At 45.1% G+C, this 17,968-nt stretch overlaps 3 protein-coding genes across 8 annotated transcripts in view; 2 read left to right on the forward strand and 1 right to left on the reverse strand.

Annotated features, from left to right (window-relative positions):
- Positions 1–3,191, forward strand: part of SCRN2 (secernin 2) — a 26,534-nt gene extending 23,343 nt beyond the window's left edge. For all 3 annotated transcript variants that reach the window (XM_083408720.1, XM_083408722.1, XM_083408721.1), the window contains 2 exons: positions 605–785; positions 1,707–3,191. In XM_083408720.1, the coding sequence (XP_083264846.1) occupies positions 605–785; positions 1,707–1,868 (343 nt within the window). In that variant the 3' untranslated portion in view covers positions 1,869–3,191. The remainder of the gene's footprint in view (positions 1–604; positions 786–1,706) is intronic.
- LRRC46 (leucine rich repeat containing 46) lies at positions 2,577–9,677 on the reverse strand. Of its 4 annotated transcripts, none has more exons than XM_083408769.1 (9): positions 9,449–9,677; positions 9,013–9,170; positions 7,615–7,693; positions 7,387–7,495; positions 7,081–7,127; positions 5,947–6,056; positions 5,159–5,279; positions 4,510–4,664; positions 2,577–3,585 (listed from the first exon to the last, which is right to left on the reverse strand). In XM_083408769.1, exons 2-9 carry the CDS (start codon positions 9,023–9,025, stop codon positions 3,203–3,205), a joined length of 1,017 nt encoding a protein of 338 aa, XP_083264895.1. In that variant the 5' UTR covers positions 9,026–9,170; positions 9,449–9,677; the 3' UTR covers positions 2,577–3,202. The 4 variants fall into 4 exon arrangements, with proteins under 4 accessions (XP_083264895.1, XP_083264897.1, XP_083264894.1 ...); XM_083408771.1 differs by having other exon boundaries at positions 5,159–5,228; positions 9,449–9,670; XM_083408768.1 differs by lacking the exon at positions 9,013–9,170 and having other exon boundaries at positions 9,449–9,675.
- A 656-nt stretch (positions 9,678–10,333) lies between these two features.
- MRPL10 (mitochondrial ribosomal protein L10) lies at positions 10,334–17,647 on the forward strand. Its single transcript, XM_083408788.1, has 5 exons — positions 10,334–10,484; positions 12,687–12,856; positions 14,466–14,630; positions 15,949–16,093; positions 17,081–17,647. Exons 1-5 carry the CDS (start codon positions 10,442–10,444, stop codon positions 17,329–17,331), a joined length of 774 nt encoding a protein of 257 aa, XP_083264914.1. The 5' UTR covers positions 10,334–10,441; the 3' UTR covers positions 17,332–17,647.
- Positions 17,648–17,968: the final 321 nt, after the last annotated feature.

The following is a 17,968-nucleotide window of genomic DNA, read 5'->3' on the forward strand; positions in this document are numbered from 1 at the left end:
CCAAACGATTGAAAACCGGAAGTGTTTTCCAGTTTCCAAACATTCTTTCAGAAGCCGAACATGCAATGGGGCTTTCATGGCTTCCAATTGGCTGCAGGAGTTTCCTTCAGTCATTCAGAAACTGCGCTTTGGAAGCCGAATGTTTCGGAAGTCGAATAGACTTCGGGAACGGATTCTGTTCGACTTCCGAGGTACGACTGTATTAAAAAATCTTTCCATCTCAAATTAAGTAAAATGGCAGTAAATCAGTGCGGACTCTTCTCGGGACATGAGTGCAATAACCCTCTCCATCAGGTGCTCCCCAGCAACTGTGAATCAGCAACCATGCTGCCTCTAAAACTTGGCGGTTTGCAGGCAGCCCTCCTGACTAGGAGCCACTGGCAGCCTAATCCTGCATGACATGGTCTAACCGTATTTTAAAACTTGTCCAAGTTGGTGGTCACCACTTTGAGCTTCAGAAAAGCAGCACATTGCATTTTTGTTTTAACTTATTTTTTTAAATCATGTTGTCATGTTCATATGTTCCCTCTGTGTTTTAGGGGAGCCGTTTGATTAAGAGTGTCGGGTACATTGTCCAATTCCTCTCTTCTCTCCTGCTCGGCAGGTCGATCTTCAAACCCTTCATCTTCGTTCCCAACGTCACTTTCTTTCACCAAGTGCAATCGCCGGCCTTTGGCGACAAAGACCCCGTCAGGGAGACGCCCAGGTTTCAGAGACGGGTGGACCGGCGGCACAGTCTCTACAGGGAACACCAGTTAGTCTTGGACACCATGGACCGCAATGAGGTGAAGCCCTGAAGAACCACTTGCAGTTACTGTAGATCAGGGCTGGGGGACTTATACCGCCTCCGGATGCTGTCGGACTACAACTCCACTAATCTCTGGCCCCTTCCCCCATATTCTCATTCTGAACTCTTTCCTCTAGCCCAGCTCCTTGTCACCCGATATTTCCCAAACTGACTTGGTCCCACTTTCCATGTTCTCTGAACTCTGCTCGTTGGCTGCCTTATTTTCTAGCTCTCTCTTTCCGCCCTCCTTTCTGTCTCCAATCACTTCCTTTCCCATTGTTTTTATTAAAGATTTTTGGGTTACAAAAGTACACAACAGTCGTACCTTGGATCCCAAACGCCTTGGTACTCGGACGTTTTGGCTCCCAAACACCACAAACCCAGAAGTGACTGTTCTGGTTTGCGAACGTTCTTTGGAACCTGAATGTCTGACGGGGGGCTTCCCTGGCTTACGATTGGCTGCAGGAGCTTCCTGCAGGCCAATCGGAAGCCGCGCTTTGGATTCCGAAAATTTTAGAAGTCGAATGGACTTCCAGAACGGATTCCGTTCGATTTCTGAGGTACAACTGTGCATCATCTCTGTTTTCAGAGCATAAAGTCCTTTCTACAGAATGCCTCTAATCCCTTTCCACCTGCTATTCTCCATTTCTTGTGGATCTTTATCTTCCCTTAAACAGCCCTGACTCGGGATGTTGTCCCACCCAGTTGCAGCCCCAATGCATTACCCCAGCTTTTCATGAAACCTTGTGGATGAGCGAATTGGCTTCCAAGTCCGCCTTCCCACCCCCCGGATGACATCAACCATGGGTATTGAGGGGCGGCATCTGCCATGCCAGGAATGGGTGACAAATGAGTTATGGCAACACCCTACGGTCTCCATAATTAATGCCCGTTCTTTTTCTCCCCCCCCCCCCCCCAGCATGAGCGCCAGAGACTCCAAGAGATTATGCGGAAATTTCAGCGGCAAGCCCTGGAGGCCATGAAGAACCTGCTGGCGGGCTCCTTCACTCTGAAACCCCAGGAGCTGGCTGACCTCTTCTATGACTGTGTGGTCACAGAAATCAAGTTATATAAACAGTAAGATCCCTATCAGGGCAGAGAGATTGAGGTTCGTTCCCGAGACCACTGAGAGTTCCATGTGTGAAACAAAACCCTACTTGGATTATATGATACGATAATGCTGCACCTTTAATAAAACAAAAACAAAACCTTAAAATTGTGGAGTTGGCATAGGCAGCCTTCAGAATTCATTGTTGCTGCAAGAGTGAAGACCACGGGCATGGTTGTGGCTTTGAAAACTTCGTGAAGGCTGGTGGTTCTGAAATGTGGAGCAGCCTCTGTGTCTTAAGGGCTACAGACGAACAAGGGAAGTGGGTAGCACTTTAGTGCACTTCTGGAACCTCCAACTGGCTACTGTCAGAAGCAATGAAGTAGAGCGAGATAAGACATTTGGAATTGTTTGGCCTGAGCTGTTGGGGACGCACTAGATAGATCTCAGTCTGCAAGATAGATGGGTCTCCATTTTAGTTTTGTCACTGCGTTTTTGGTTTGGAGGGACCGAGTAAAATAATCTGGGAGAAGGGCTGTTTTTTCTTCTTCTAAAAACAGAGAAACGGTCCTCTGAATTTTAACATCTGTCTGAGATATCCCAAACATTTTTTCTTAAAACGACCCAAGATTCCAGCAAATGCCACCAGTGTATTATTGTAGACACAGCAGTACAGAATAACCTGTGAGATGTATATTCCTCTCTTCTATTACGGATGCTGCAATCCTGATTTTTTACCCGCAAGCTTTGTATCCTCAGCCTTACCACTGTTCTCAGTTGCTGAGATGATTTGGGATGGAGCTGCCTTCTAAACAAATATCCCGTCCCAAACCTTTCAGAGGTATGATGGTGCAAATCTGTGATTAATATGAACCTGCATATAGCACAAATACACTGGGGAGATGACGCAAATTGCCTTTTAAAGGCATATGCAAGGTTTCAGACCTGCATCACTATTTTGTTTCCTCACCAAGTTTTAGGCAGCTCCAAACTCCTAACAAGGAATTCTGAGCGGCCTCATAACTCTATACTTCCCAGGAATAGTTTTCACAGGTAAGCCGGTTTTCATCAAGTAGGTCAGAATTTCAACAGGCACAAAAAAGCCTTCCTGCATGTCCTTAGGAAGGAGCAAGCCCCCTTGGCCTGAGTAACCCTGCAACTGGCCTCGCCGCTTGCACCCTTCACTTAGAGGAACCTGCCTAAAGGTTTCAGCAGAGGGCCTTTGTCAGTTTTCTGCCTCCTTGCTTTCCCCCCCACACTTAAAAGATGGATAACGACCCATCTGCTGATTAGATTCAAGGAAGTATTGTTATTTGTTTGACAGAATAAAGCAGAAATTAAAAACGAAAAGCAAAAGGATGCACTAATCATTTCTTTACACCTTTGCTTGTGGTTTTCATTACACCAGACCCCTCTCCCTTTGAAGCTTTCAGCTGTGTTGGACTTGAGCCGCCAGCCTTCCCCTTTGAGGCTCTTGGCCCCTTTTTGGGTGTTGGGTTTGCCGTTTTCGAAAGGTTGGAAGGAGGGTGGTGGTGATGATCACTTTGGAGCACGCTCCCCTCTGGGGCTGTGGATAATATTTCCGGTGCACCGAATGGCCAGGGCGGCCTTTCACTTGTGTTGAACACCAGCTCTCTCAGATTCTGCATCTGCCTCAGCTCCTCCAAGCGGTCTTCATATTCCCTCGCTTCCTCCTCCCTCCGCTGGGCTGAGTGGGCTCTTAACTCCTCACGGAGGTCAGCAAAGAAGTCTGCCAAATGAAGAGGATATAAGTAAAAAAGCAGGCCCGCTGTGTCTGGTGCTAGAGAAACTCCTCCCTGCCAATTCCTTTTTCTACTGTCCATTCTCAGCAAATGTGCAACGAGATTCTATGACTTCCCAGGGCGTTTTAATTTTTTTAAGGGCAACAGTGTGTGCACTCTTGGCCAAAATAATATGAATTATTTGCAATTACATGGAGTCTGCATCATCCGGAAGACACTTGCTCGAGAGGCGTGGGGAGCTCTGCGTCAGCAGCTGCTGCCTCTAGAATGGGCACAGAGTGTTCCTTTATGTGGAGATGACTAGTGGAACCCCACAAGTTTTTGACTAGTGTGCGTCACTGGAACGACTGCCCTTTTGGCCTCGGAACCAGCTCAGGCAGGAAGTTGGAGAGTCACTCAAATTTCCTGCACTTAATTATCCCAGGGATATGAGGCAGCTGCTCTGCTGAAGCCATGGAGTGCTTGGTCAGGTCAGTCTATAAATGGGAAGATCCTCTGGGAATGCTACATATAGTTCCATAACAGAGAGAAGTGACATTCAGTGATACCTCGGGTTAAGTACTTAATTCGTTCTGGAGGTCTGTTCTTAACCTGAAACTGTTCTTAACCTGAAGCACCACTTTAGCTAATGGGGCCTCCTCCTGCTGCTGCTGCTGCACGATTTCTGTTCTCATCCTGAAGCAAAGTTCTTAACCTGAAGCACTATTTCTGGGTTAGCGGAGTCTGTAACCTGAAGCGTATGTAACCCGAGGTACCACTGTAGTTATCTGCAAGTTATTTCCAACTAAGAAAAGGCCCGTTCTTGTGTTGCCACCCTCCAGACCTCGCGTTGAAGAGGCACCACGCAACGAAGGTCCTTGGTCCCTGATGTTCCTAACACCTAAAACCTGGCCTGGAAGCTTTGGGGGTACCTTTTTCTGCGCTCAGAGGTATAGCGAGATCAGACCAATCCTCGTCGCTGTCTTCTGAACTGTCCTCCTCCTCTTCTTCAGTTTGGACGGTGTCTTTCTGAACACCCTGCGTATCCAGTTCTTTCAGATGGGGCAGAGCTGCCAACACGCGCTCCCTTGGGATGGCAGAAGGAAGCAAGAGTTCTCAAGCTGGGCGTCTAAACAAAACATCTTCAAAGCCCATGGCAGCCCCCTAGTGAGGTGGGAACAGTTGCTAAAGGAGAGGCAAACTTCCTAGATGCACCCATTTCTTTGGCACTTGAATGAAGAATCAGACACAGAGCGCTCCCCGCCCCCCACAATAGCTGCTAGAAGCCATGCTGTTGTTGCTTCAAAAGCCCTGCCACCACTTCCCACATCTCCCATCCATTCTGATCCTTCCCTTGAGTTTTTCCTATGGTACTGTGCATAGAAACCTCCATTCCTGCAGGATGCCCAGGCAACAGGCAGGCAGGTCCCAGAGATGGGGCAGGTATGCCAACACAGGGAACCGGATGGGGGCGTTGCACTCTTCATCCCTCACCTGTAGGTTCTACATGGGCATGATGCACATGCCTAAAGCTATTGGGTGGGATATTATGCAGGAACGTAGATCGATTCTTGGCGTTACCTGTAGTTGTTCTGCTTAGTGCATTCGTTTCCTGTCAGGTCAAGGATCACGAGGCTCCGGGGCAGCTCATCTGTACAGAAAGTTAGGCAGAATCGGGGAAGCTGATGGGAATAAATGCAAACTGGATACAGGATTATTCAAGTTTAGCACATGAAGCAAAAAATGGGGGGTGAGCTTTTTTTACATGGGACAGCTGCCTTTCTGGTACAGTCAAACTTTGGTTCTCGAACGGCTTAGTTGCCAAACAAATCAGCTCCCGACCACCAAAATCCCAGAAGTAAGTATGTTTTGAACATTTTTTCGGAAGCCAAACATCCAATGTGGCTTCCACTTGAGTTCAGGAAGCACCTGCAGCCAATTGGAAGCCGTGCCTTGATTTCTGAACGTTCTGAGAGTCGAGTGGACTTCTGGAACGGATTAAGTTTGAGAACCAAAGTACCACTGTACTAGCTTCTGAGGCTAAAATAAGGGTGGCAAACAGATCTGATTTGTCAACCCAGTGGGAAATTCACCTGCACAAGAGAATTTGAGTTGGCGGGTACTGGATTTCAAGAGGGGTTTTGTTTTGTTTTGTTTTGTTTTGTTTTGTTACTTATGCACAGAGTACTCCTAGCCCAGTGTTTTATTAGTCAAATTGGCTGGATAAGCAGCCGGCCAGTTTGATTTAGTCTTAATACCCACCAGAGTAGGCGGATGGGTGAGTTGTTTTCCACAATGGATCCCAGGGGACTTGATAGTCCACAAGAGAGTATTGCAGGTGGTGAAGCCGAGTGTAGGAAAAGCTGTACCTGTGTCCAGTGTTTCAATGCGGTTCTGTGAGAGATCCAGAAACTGCAGCTTTGGGAGAGTATGGAGGTTCTCCACTTGGCTAATGCGGTTCCCGGCTAGTGTCAGAAAACTGCAGTTGCGTGAGAACACAATAGGAGGAGGTGGTGAGATCCAGGAGACCAAAGATGACTCTGCCTTCTAGAGACGGGGAACTGCACACTGAAGTCGTGATTTACTTCTCACTGGGCAGCAGGAAAGAGTTGTGATGCAACTCTCAGAGCCAGATGCAGTCAGCCTCTTTTCCCTTCACTATCCTTTATCCCCTGCATTGGTTTAAAATTAGCAATGCACTTCTGCTCCTCACAATTAAAACTCCCTGTACCTTTGCTCCTGATGATGGAAGCATAAAAATATCCCCTCCACAACGAAAACCAGCACACCAGAGAGAAGGCCTTTAGCCTATATTCTCTACATGGTGGGAATAATACCTCTTACCTCTCTGGGCAGGTCCACACCATACATTTAAAGAACATTTAATGCACATTTTGGAGAAGCCAAGTGCTTTAAATGTGCATTGAATGTTATTTAAATAGGAAGGGGAACTGTATTTCCCATGATCCTTTGGTGGAAGTCATGTGCTTTAAATGAGATTTGGGTGTACTTTACATGTATGGTGTGGATCTTCTAACTCATCTTTGGTTTGCCACCTTGTCTCCTCCAACTCTGCTCCTGGTTGTCTTCTGCCATGATCCTCCTATGCATCACAGCCTTCCCAGCCTTCCCTGCCCATCAAACTACTTCCTATTCCTCCTTCAGGACCCACTACTTGAACAAAATATTGACTCCCCAGTTAGTTTGATTTAGAAGCAGTTGAAATTCTCTAACTTCCGCACAAAATGTCCTTTTAGAGGTAGGTAGGGAGGTTGGTAGGTAGATAGATACTGTAGATACAGACATACCTTGGAAGTCGAACGGAATCCGTTCCAGAAGTCTGTTCGACTTCCAAAATGTTTGACTTCCAAGGCGCAACTTCTGATTGGCTGCAGTAGCTTCCTGAAGCCAATCGGAAGCCATGGAATGTTCAGCTTCTGAAAATCATTCAAAAACCGGAACAATCACTGTATAATGTTGGGGAAACAAGTAATATCACTTACGTCAAGTTTGGAAAGCAGCTCAAGTTCTCAATTTTCTCTATTTGGTTCTAAAATGAAATTAACATTAATCAGCTTCAGAGCCTCTGAATAATGGAGCCCACACACAAACACTTTTTTTCTGCCTGTGTTCCTGGTTCAATACTCCTTCAACACACAACCAATGTTTTTCACAAAGTCCTTGAACTTGGGCCGATACCTTTCTCCTAGGATGCTTCTACACTAACTGACCAGGCTTTGACACAGCCCCATCTTTTCAAGAGAATGTTGTTGTATCATGGCATTTAATGGTGTGGTGACTTATTTTACCTGTTGCAGGTAGAGGCTGTGGACCTGCTCTAATCCTTGCAGATTTGCGATGCAACTAATTCTCTCTCTGTCGAGCCGGAGGGTATGAAGAGAAGTCAAGGCTTGGGATCTAAAAGGAAGAGAAGTTTATCAGAAATCAGCCCCACAGCTCCTCTCCTTCCAGCCCTGAATATTATTACCATCAGAATGAAAGCTTAATGCCAGCTTAAACATCCATAAGATACTCACATACTCTCTGGGGACTCTTTTTCCACTGGAATGTTCAGGTTCCTCTGAGCAATGAGGGATTTCGTCATACTCACTCCTCCTATGGGGAGATAACTTCTGTGAGTTATCTGAAAGCAAAACCACTGGAATTCCCTTTAGATTGCAAAGCCAGGTGATGTTTAGCTAACAATTCACTTGAAGTGCCATATTAGACCAAGGGTAGTAATAAAAAAATAAGCATGTCTTCTAAAGGCTCAAATCGCCTCCTATTCATTGACTTCATGATACTCTAGGGTTGCCTTAGTTTGAAGAGCAAAAAAGAGGACACATCTGCCGACTTCTACATTTAACTATGGCACGCTAAGACAACTCTACCCATGAAAAAGAGGACGTGTCCTGGAAAACAAGGACACATGGCAATGCTATGCAGGGATGACCAGAACATAATTTGTAGTTCAGTGTTGGGACTAGTCCTTTTTTAGTGGATCACCTGGCACCTGCTGGTTGCTGGGATTCTGCTAAGGAAGCTTACGTGGACTTTGATGTCATCCATCAAGGCTCTGACTACATTCATATGGTTTTAAGGAAGAGACTGAGTGCATATTTGTATATTTAGACACTTAACATTGATTAGTTATGCCTGCATATTCTCATTAAAAACAGAACCAGAAAAACTGACATCAGCCCTCCGTTGGTTGGCAAGACTGAACAACCATCTTCCTTTCTCCTCTGAACAGAGGAACATTGCAAGACCTGTTCTCTGAGCAAATGCAGCAATGGTTGGTGTAGGTTGACATGTCTCCACCATTTTGTAGTCCTGTCTCAGCCATTTTGTGCTATCTGATGCTCCCATGGCAGCCATATTGTGACTGGCACCCATGACACTTTCTTAAAATTCCACAGCTGCTGCCCATCATGAACCATGATTTGCAAGATCAACAGCAACAGCAGCAGATACGTTCTATGCCTGAGATATTCTTAGTCTCTTGTTAATTATGCCATTTTAAATGTGCATTTTATATTTTACTTTCTTTAGTAAAGTTTTCTTTTGAAATGTTATTATTAATTTTGTTTGTTAACTTTGCTGTGTTAAATGTGCATTTTGTTTCCCATTAATTGCATTGCTTCAAATGTATGCTTTATATTTGACTTTCTTCTGTACTGTGGATTGTTTTATTTGACATTTTAATGTAGGTTGTAAACCGCTTTGAGGTTTTTTCCCTTAAAAATATAAAGTGGGATAGAAATTAATAATAATAATAGCCCTATAATACAATGCACAGTCAATCAGAAGGATTTTATTTTTCATGTTCAGCTAGTTTGGGGCATTAGCTCTTACATGCAAACTTGTTTAATATTTATAATGGAAAGCAAATAAGATCTAACAAATTATTAAGAGCAATTGGCACAGGAGAGTACCTGGAGTGCCCATAATGATGATAAAGGAAGTTTTCCACCTGCTGAATTTCTCCTCCTCCCCAAAAGCCAATCCTACACAGATATAGTTGTGGGTGTCTATATAGAATTCAACATGCGAAAGGCTGGACTGGATGAATCCCAAGCCGGAATGAAGATTGCTGGAAGAAATATCAACAACCTCAGATATGCAGATGACACAACTTTGACGACAGAGGACAAGATGGTTGGACAGTGTTCTTGAAGCTGCCAACATGAGTTTGACCAAACTGCGGGAGGCAGTGGAAGACAGGAGGGCCTGGCGAACTCTGTTCCATGGGATCACAAAGAGTCGGACACTGCTAAATGACTAAACAACAACAAAATGTATGTGTACATATAACACACAGAGAACCAGCCCCACTTAGGGGTTAAGACACCTTCAGACACGATTACTCACCTCCTGACATCATTGATGGAAAGGGTCACCAGCCGGGATACCTTGACCACACCACTCCCAGCAGTGCAACAGGCCTATCTGTGCTGAGTGTGAGGCACCCTGGGAATTTGTGGTGCTGTGAGGCGGGGAGGAAGGGAACCTGAAGCAGCTACAGTTTGGAAATCTCCATAGCAACCGCTCGGAACTAGTGTCAAGGTCGTCCTGGCAACAAGCGCGGGGAGCGGAGAAACGGCCTTAGCAGCAGCAGCTTGGAGGTTGCCTAGCAACGGGTGGGAAGTCGCGGGATCTCCTTAGCAACAGGCAGAGAGGGTGATGTGGGATTCCCCTTAGGAAGGCGTGGAAGGCTTCCCTTGAAAGTGGCCGTGCGGCAACTGCGGGAGGGGAGAGAGAAGGGTGATTTGTGGGGGTGGGGCAGTGCCCTTTCGGGCAAGAGCTTGCAGCAGGATTCAGCCTAGCAAGGAGAGTGCATGCATTGGGGTATGTTTCCTGAAGGAGGTTAGGCGGCTTGCGGGGCATCCTTTGCAAAGCCTCAAAGGCTTGAGAAAGGGGTCTTCCGAGTTGCACCTTGAGGAGAGGGGGAGCCCCAGTCCGAAGGAGGCCTTAAGCACCTGGAGTGGGGGGTCTTGAGGAAGGGTCTCAGCTGTAGCGAGAGACGGGGCGGGTCTCGATGAGATTTTATTTTTTTTAGAAGCAACAGCTTGGCGCATTTAGGGGAGTGGATGGAGGAGGTCGTGAAGTCTTCCCTTAGCAACAACAAGCGAGGGCTGCTGGGAAACAAAAACCTCCGCCTTTCCCTTCTGTGAAAGAATTGTGAAGCAGAAAAGCGCGCGCAACCCGTTGCTAATAGCCAGGAGGTTTCTTTTTATTTGTCAGGCTTTCTTAAGGGGGAAAAATGGGTTCCTTCTCCTTTAAACCTCCCCACCGCCCACCCAAGGAGGAGCTATGCTTCCCATCCCATAATGCTCGGCTTCTGTTCGCCGCACACCCCTCAAGATGGCTGCCGTTACTCGCTGGTGCAAAAGGTTTTGCAAAACCGGTAAGGGCAAGATCGCTGTTGGGGAAGTTTTGTTCTCCTGCAGATACTGGTTGCTAAGAACTGCCCCTTTCACGCGTTGCATTTTCTCCCCTTCCACCAGCCTCATGGAGATCCGGTGCCCTACGTCTCGCCCTGTTGAAATCCAAAATCTTAATAATTTTCTTCCCACCCCACCATCCGAGATCCAGCATGTGGCATTTCTGGGGTGGTCTTTTTTTTTTTTTTAATTGGACAGACTCTGTGGCGTGTCCAGTCATTCATTTCAAGGCTAATAAGGTGTTGCAGAACTAAAGGCAGCTGCATCCGTTCTTTAAACCCGTGCAGCGCTCGAAGGACTCTTGTGGGGAGCGCTAGGCTCAAAGTTCTCAGAAATTCGGGTTTCGACCCCAACCCATCCTTGCCTTTCCTCAAATTTGTGATCGAATTTGTTGTGACAAGGGAAATTACCCAGTCTGGCACTGAAGTGGAAGTGAAGTTGGTGGGCATGCAGATTGCGCTATCGTAGAATTATAGAACTGGAAGGGACCACCGGGGTCATCTAGTCCAACCCCCTGCAATGCAGGAATCTTTGGTAGAAAATAGATTTAGTTAGGTCTCTTAAAATACATACTCTATCATTTGTCATTCTTGTGAAATGTATTATTGGCCATTGGAATGTTTGTTGAATATGGTAACAATCTGGAGGAAATCTTCCCATAATGGGTTTCCTACCTGAGGCACCCAAAATGCAAACTGTCTCTAAAAAATATGAATGGGAGGCAGTCCTAAGTTCTTTGTGCCTCTGATGCCATAACAGCAAAAATAATGTTCCTTACCACTTTGTCCCTTGCTATTAATTATATACTCAGAATTTACATTTACTGTATTTTTCCATGTATAAGACGAGCTTTTTTGACCCAAAAATGAGGTTCAGAATTTAGGGTCGTCTTATACACAGGTAGGGGTGGGGTGGGGTGGGGACGACAGGCCAATCGCCACTTAAAATCTTGGGCTCGTGCTTCATTCCAGCGGATGAGCGATTTTCAGCATTGGCCACTTGATTGTTGCGTGGGGGGGGGGGGGGATGCTGAAAATCGCTCACCTGCCGGAACGCAGCACACAACCGTTCACATCTCAGAAACCACCTATCAGCTGCCTGATCGCCACCAGCGGCCACCAATCATACTCCCACTTGCTGCGACAAGGGCAGCTGTCTGTTGGCTGCTGCAGCGGCAATTGAGAGGGCTAATGGCGGTGATCGGGCAGCTGATAGGTGGTTTCTGAAACGCAAGCAGTTGTGTGTTGTGTTCTGGCAGGTGAGTGAATTTTGGCATTCCTCCCCAAATAACCCCCCCACCAAAAGCTCAGTCCCCCCCTATTTTCTAATACAGTCATACCTCGGGATGAATACGCTTCGGGTTAGGCAAATTCGGGTTGCGCTCTGCGGCGACCTGGAAGTAATGGAGCGTGTTACTTCCGGGTTTCACCCCGCGCGCATGCTCAGACCATCAAAATAATGTCACACGCATGCGCAGAAGCGCCGAAACGTGACACACGCAGACACGGGTTACGTTCGCTTCAGGATGCGAACAGGGCTCCGGAATGGATTCCGTTCGCGTCCCGAGGTACCACTGTATAGAGGTCGTCTTATACTTGGGGGCATCTTATATACGGAAAAGTACGGTACATTAGGAATAGACTGTACTGTTATACCTCCAGGCCATTAACATTTGGTAAACCCCCCACTCAAGCTGTGCCAAGAATTCCTGTGTGCATACACATTCAAAATTGTGCTTTTGAACCTGTTTCAGCTCATCTCTGACGCTGAGTTACCAGAGCTGCATGCAATACTTTACCTATAGGCACACTATAAATATGTAGAACAGCATTCGGATGCTTCTTTGTGCCTTTAATTTTTCCGCCTTCTGCTGTAATCTGTAATTTAGCTGGCTTGCATGAGTCACAAAGCTTTCTACTCTGTAAGTGTCTGTTAATGTCGCTGCATGTTTCTGGAGCACTAGTTTGGAATGTGTGGATTAGTATGTGGAGTGGCAACACCTGAGGAAGTGAACACTAGGATTCTATGCTTCCCCTTAGCTCAGTTTTTTATGGTTGGAAAGGATGGGATTACACAGTATGAGAGCCCACAGAATGTCCTACATTTGGGGGTTGTGTCTTGGGGGGCCTAGCCATTCTGATTATTCTGCTTTTCCATTGCTCCAGACTGGCTGCCCACCCTTCAGCTTATTCGCCATGGCTCCAAAGCCGTCACTCGCCATTGGAGACCTATGCATTTTGTGCGTCAGAAGCTGATGGAGGTGACAAAATACATCCCACCAAAGCCTTTGATCCCGGAGAGGTGCATCAAACCCCAAGTGAAACAAGTTGAAGAGGTAACAACACCACACACCCTTCTGCGCTGATTGCTACTGTCTAAACTCTATGGTGCAGAGCCCTCAAAATCATAGAGTAGGCTCTCTGCCCTTCTTTATCCGTGTTTTTGCCAATTGCAGCAGGGCTGTTATGAACTCTGAATGCAAATGATGTCTGATGTTCTGCTCTTTTCCTGAATCTTCCCTGTATTCCTTTCAGTGCCTGCTGAAGACATTATTATATAGACAAGCCTACCCCACCTACTCTGACGTTTAGAAAGTGTTAGGCAGTTTTATTTGTTTTAGTCTACTTGGCCGTGGTTTTAATGTTCTGTATGTTTTAAATTACGGTTGTAAACACACACACATATATATACAGCGGTACCTCAGAAGTCCATTCGACTTCCAAAACGTTCAGAAACCAAGGTGCAGCTTCTGATGGGCTGCAGGAAGTTCCTGCAACCAATTAGAAGCTGTGGAAGTCGTGTTGAACATTTGGGTTCCAAAGAACGTTCACAAACTGAATGCTCAATTCCAGGTTTGTGGAGTTTGGGAGCCAAAACCTTCGACTTGCAAGGCGTTTGGGATCCAAGGTACGTGTGTGTGTGTGTGTGTGTGTGTATGTGTACACACACATACATACCTTTTGAGCCACAATCATTGGCAAGCCTTGTCACTTTGGCTCTTAACTGTTTGCCCCAAGTGAAGGATTGGAGGTACACAAAACAGGTCACTGAATTTTTGTTCTGGAAAATGAAGTCCTTGAAAAAGGACTCATTTGCAGAGAATCCTCTTTAAGGGCTTGAATTGAAGGAGCTACTTAGGGTAAAGCAAAGGTGTCTTATTACCTAATGGAATTCACTCTCCTGTGACAAACAATTACTGAAACTTTCCTCATTGCTATGTGATACAGGGAAGGCTGCTCATCACTCTAAAGTTGGTTTCCGTAACTCACAAATATATATTTTACAAGAGTTTGTAGTATAGAAGTAAATAAATAATAATGAGTGATAATCACTATAGCAGATTTTGCACATGTTGCCTGTTTAGCCTGGATATAGCTCAGTTGGTTAAGAGTGTGGTGCTGATAACGCCAAGGTTGCAGGTTTGATCCCCATCTGGGGCAGCTTCATATGCCTGCATTGCAGGGGGTTGGACTAGATGATCCTCGGGGTCCCTTCCAACTCTGTGATTCTTTGAAGTCACAGGGATAAAGCTTCATAGCACGAAAACTTTCTAACAGAGTTCAGGCTTGAATGAAAACATTTCATTTGGTTTTAATGCTTCACTAGGTATGCACAGAGCATGGAAATGCCCTGTTCCCTGGGCAGGGTAAGTAGATCTAAATCAGTTGCTTAAATCATCGGGAACACAATGACAATTTAAACCACTGATTTAAATCTAGTTTAATTCATTTGTTTTCTGAACAGGCATGCATACTGCTTGCCATTGCTGTTCAGTTTGCAACTGAACAGAACCTTTATGTTACCTACAGAGTTAACTCAAAACCTCTGCACTCTGCCTGCCTTTCGCAGCACAGGATTTTTATCTGTGTAGCTTTCGACAGCTTTGTGGGTTTTCACTCTTTTCAAGTCTAATGGCAGCAAACAAAATTTCTCGCCTTCCCCAGGAAAATGGCTACGTGAAGCTGTTGCGTCGAGATGTCGAACAAGCATTCCACGAGAGTAAAATGATTGCTATCTGCCAGTACAACGAAGTTCCTGCAAATGACATGGTACTCATGGGGTATCGACTGCGGAAGTACAACATCCATGTCAAATACTTCCCCAATGAGGTACAGTTACATGCAAACAGTTCTTTTAGGAATAGAGAGGGCAACGTGCCTTAGACCATGTTGCCTCATTTTCTCCCAAGCAATTTTCTGTATCCTGTGAAAGCAAACCTTAATCAGAGCTAAGCTTTGACATGCAAATCTGCTGTATTGGATATATAAAATGCTGCATGAGGTGCCAGTATTCATTGATATCTTGACAGACTTTGTATCTGGGCAGCGGATAAACAAAAACTGCTGTTGCTTAGGCATTTCATTTGTTGTTTAGTCGTTTAGTCGTGTCCGACTCTTCGTGACCCCATGGACCAGAGCACGCCAGGCACTTCTGTCTTCCACTGCCTCCCGCAGTTTGGTCAGGCTCATGTTTGTAGCTTCAAGAACACTGTCCAGCCACCTCGTCCTCTGTCGTCCCCTTCTCCTTGTGCCCTCCATCTTTCCCAACATCAGAGTCTTTTCCAGGGAGTCTTCTCTTCTCATGAGGTGGCCAAAGTATTGGAGCCTCAGCTTCACGATCTGTCCTTCCAGTGAGCACTCAGGGCTGATTTCCTTCAGAATGGATTTCATTAGAAAGCACCAATTTCCAGCAAGTTTGGCATGCGAAATTTTGAGACCCTTTTGGAGACGTCTGCTCAGAAACAACAACATCCAAGGAATTTTGAGTGAAGCGGAAATTTTGATTTGGCTGGCAAAATTCCCTAGAGGGCCTTCTTGTCCCTTGCCCAATGTATAGCAGCAAAATATCAAATGGCGATTAGAGTCTGACCAGTCCAATGGCTCAGTCCAATTCTACAGCATACTAACCCAACTACTTCTCCCAGTCCCCTGTATTTTCTTCCCCATATCCCCCTAACTAGATTCAGCCTTTCCTTCAACTAAAGGTTGCCTTATAGCTAGTGGTGCCAGACCGCAACCTGGAGACCCTTCATGGTCCTTTAAAAGTTCCAACGCAATAAGAGAGGTTGTAGTTACAGCATCACTTAACTCTTTTTTTTTAAAGAAAATCTGTATTATTTTTCACATAGACAAATATACATGAAATACATAACATACATAAGATAACATATAATACAGAAAACAATACAGATGAATAAAAACAATGAAATAAGAAAAGATAGAAATAACAAACATAAACAAATACAATATATTACACTTACATGACAAATTAAAATATATAACTTCCAATAATTCTCATTATACTACTTATATTATCTGTATTCACTTAACTCTTATTTCTTGACTTGTAAATCAAAACTGGAGTCCTGCCCTGGTTCAGCAGGTATTTCCCCCATGTTTAATTGGTTCTTTACTTCCACTTTTCCAGGTCGTGATACCCTTTCTTTCGGAATCCAAATATAAGAATCTCCTCCCTCTCTTTGTGGGGCGCAACCTCCTACTGATGAGTCCGGAAACGAGGGCACAGGAAATGCTGCGAGTCCTGAGGGGTGTGCCACAGATCAATCTCCTAGGTAAATGTTGAAAGATGGATGGCTAAATTCTGTGTTATCAAATGGATTCAGAAATGAGGACCAGGTCTTGAGTTGAGGTATTCTGGAATGCAGATTTCCATCTGGATATTGAGGCAGTGATTCACAACTCTTGTTGATTCAGCAAGCATGGAAGCATCCCGATGGAATTTTATTACCAATTAAAACAGACTTCACAGGCTGGTAAATAGAGAGGCAAATGCAGCCTAATGCTCATCTCTGTACTATAGCTTCCTAAAAGATTACATCACATGCTGACTGTTGTAATATTATTAAATAGTTTTAAGCATCAAAGTGAATACAAAAGGCAGTTGTGGTGCAGTCCCTATTCAAAGGGCTTATCTTTGGTGATCGCTCGTAGCCAAGTAAAATTGTCTTCCATGAACACAGTTTTAACACTGAGTGTGTAAGTGACTGTGGAGGCCAATTCTGGATCCACACATCCTTCCACAGTGGGGACATAGGTTTCCGGGTGGGACTTGATCATGGTGAGGATTTGCCAAGCGTGCCTTCCTCTTAGCACATTTCTCCCTTTTGTCCTGAGTTCAAGCACCTTCAAAGTCCATGACACCTTTGGTAAAGGCTGTTCTCCAGTTGGAGTGCTCGCAGGCCAGTGTTTCCCAGTTGTCTGGGTTTATACTACATTTTTTTTTAGATTTGCCAATAACACTCACAATAGCTGCTGATGGCCACGGCAGCAACCAATCAAACATCCACCCCATGGCACTATCCATGTATAAGACCACCCCCTTTTTCTACCATGATTTTCACAGAAAAATACCTAGTCTTATACACGGAAAAGTACGGTAATTTTCCCTTAAACTATAACATGCCGTAAATTTTATATCCATGTTCCACAATCGTTCCCAAGCTTCCATATCTATATTATGACCAAAATCTGTCATCACTATTTTTTATTTTTAGTACTTCTGAATGTTACTGATGGTGCCTATTTTCTCATCCTTCCAGGAGCTTGTGTTGACAACACCATCCTAAGCAAACAAGGTTTCACAAACTATGCCAAACTGCCGTCCATGGTGACTGCCCAAGGGGAGGTCGTGGGTGCCCTCTCTCTCATGACATCCCAGACTAGCACACTTCTACAACGCGGCCCTGTTCACTTGACTTCCTTGCTGGACCAGTATGTCAAACAGCAGAACTGTGAATCAGTTGAAGCAAAGGAGACAGGGACTCTGGACAAGTCGGAAGCCCTTTCATGAACTTTCTTCCCATTTCTGCTCATTGCTTCAGGCACAACTTGTATTCTGTTTGTTGCATGTTTGTATCCTGGGTGGGGCAAAGTTGGATGGCTAAATTCTGTATATCAAGTGGATTTGGAAATGAGGATCAGATCATGAACGAGGTATATGCTGGAATGCAGTACTTGATTCACAACTCTCCTTGATTTAGCAAGCATGAAAGCATCCCGATGGAAGTTTATTATCAATTAAAACAGACTTCGCAGGCTGTACAGCTTCCTAAAAAAATTATGTCACATGCTCACTGTTGTAATATTATTAAATATTTTTAAGCATCCTGCTGTGTGTGTCTTACTGTGTTGGGATGAAAGTAAGCAGTGCACTGAATATAATCTGTGAAACCAAATAGGAGTTCTGTGAACTCAATGCACGCACATTTTATTAATAGGGTGTAACTCTAGTAAGTTGCCTTTGAGGCACTCCAGAGCGGATGAAAATGTCCACTTGCTCTTCCAGCAAGAATACCCCTTAATGTTTAATATAAATGTTTGCTTACATGATGTACTTGTTCTGTTGTTTTGGGAGGGGGAATGGGTGATAATGAAATGTTATTTATGTAATGTATTGTGTAATACTGGCCTTTCCAGGATAGAATCCA

This window comes from Podarcis tiliguerta, assembly GCF_965153285.1.
Source record: "Podarcis tiliguerta genome assembly, chromosome: 13".
Taxonomy (NCBI): domain Eukaryota; kingdom Metazoa; phylum Chordata; class Lepidosauria; order Squamata; family Lacertidae; genus Podarcis; species Podarcis tiliguerta.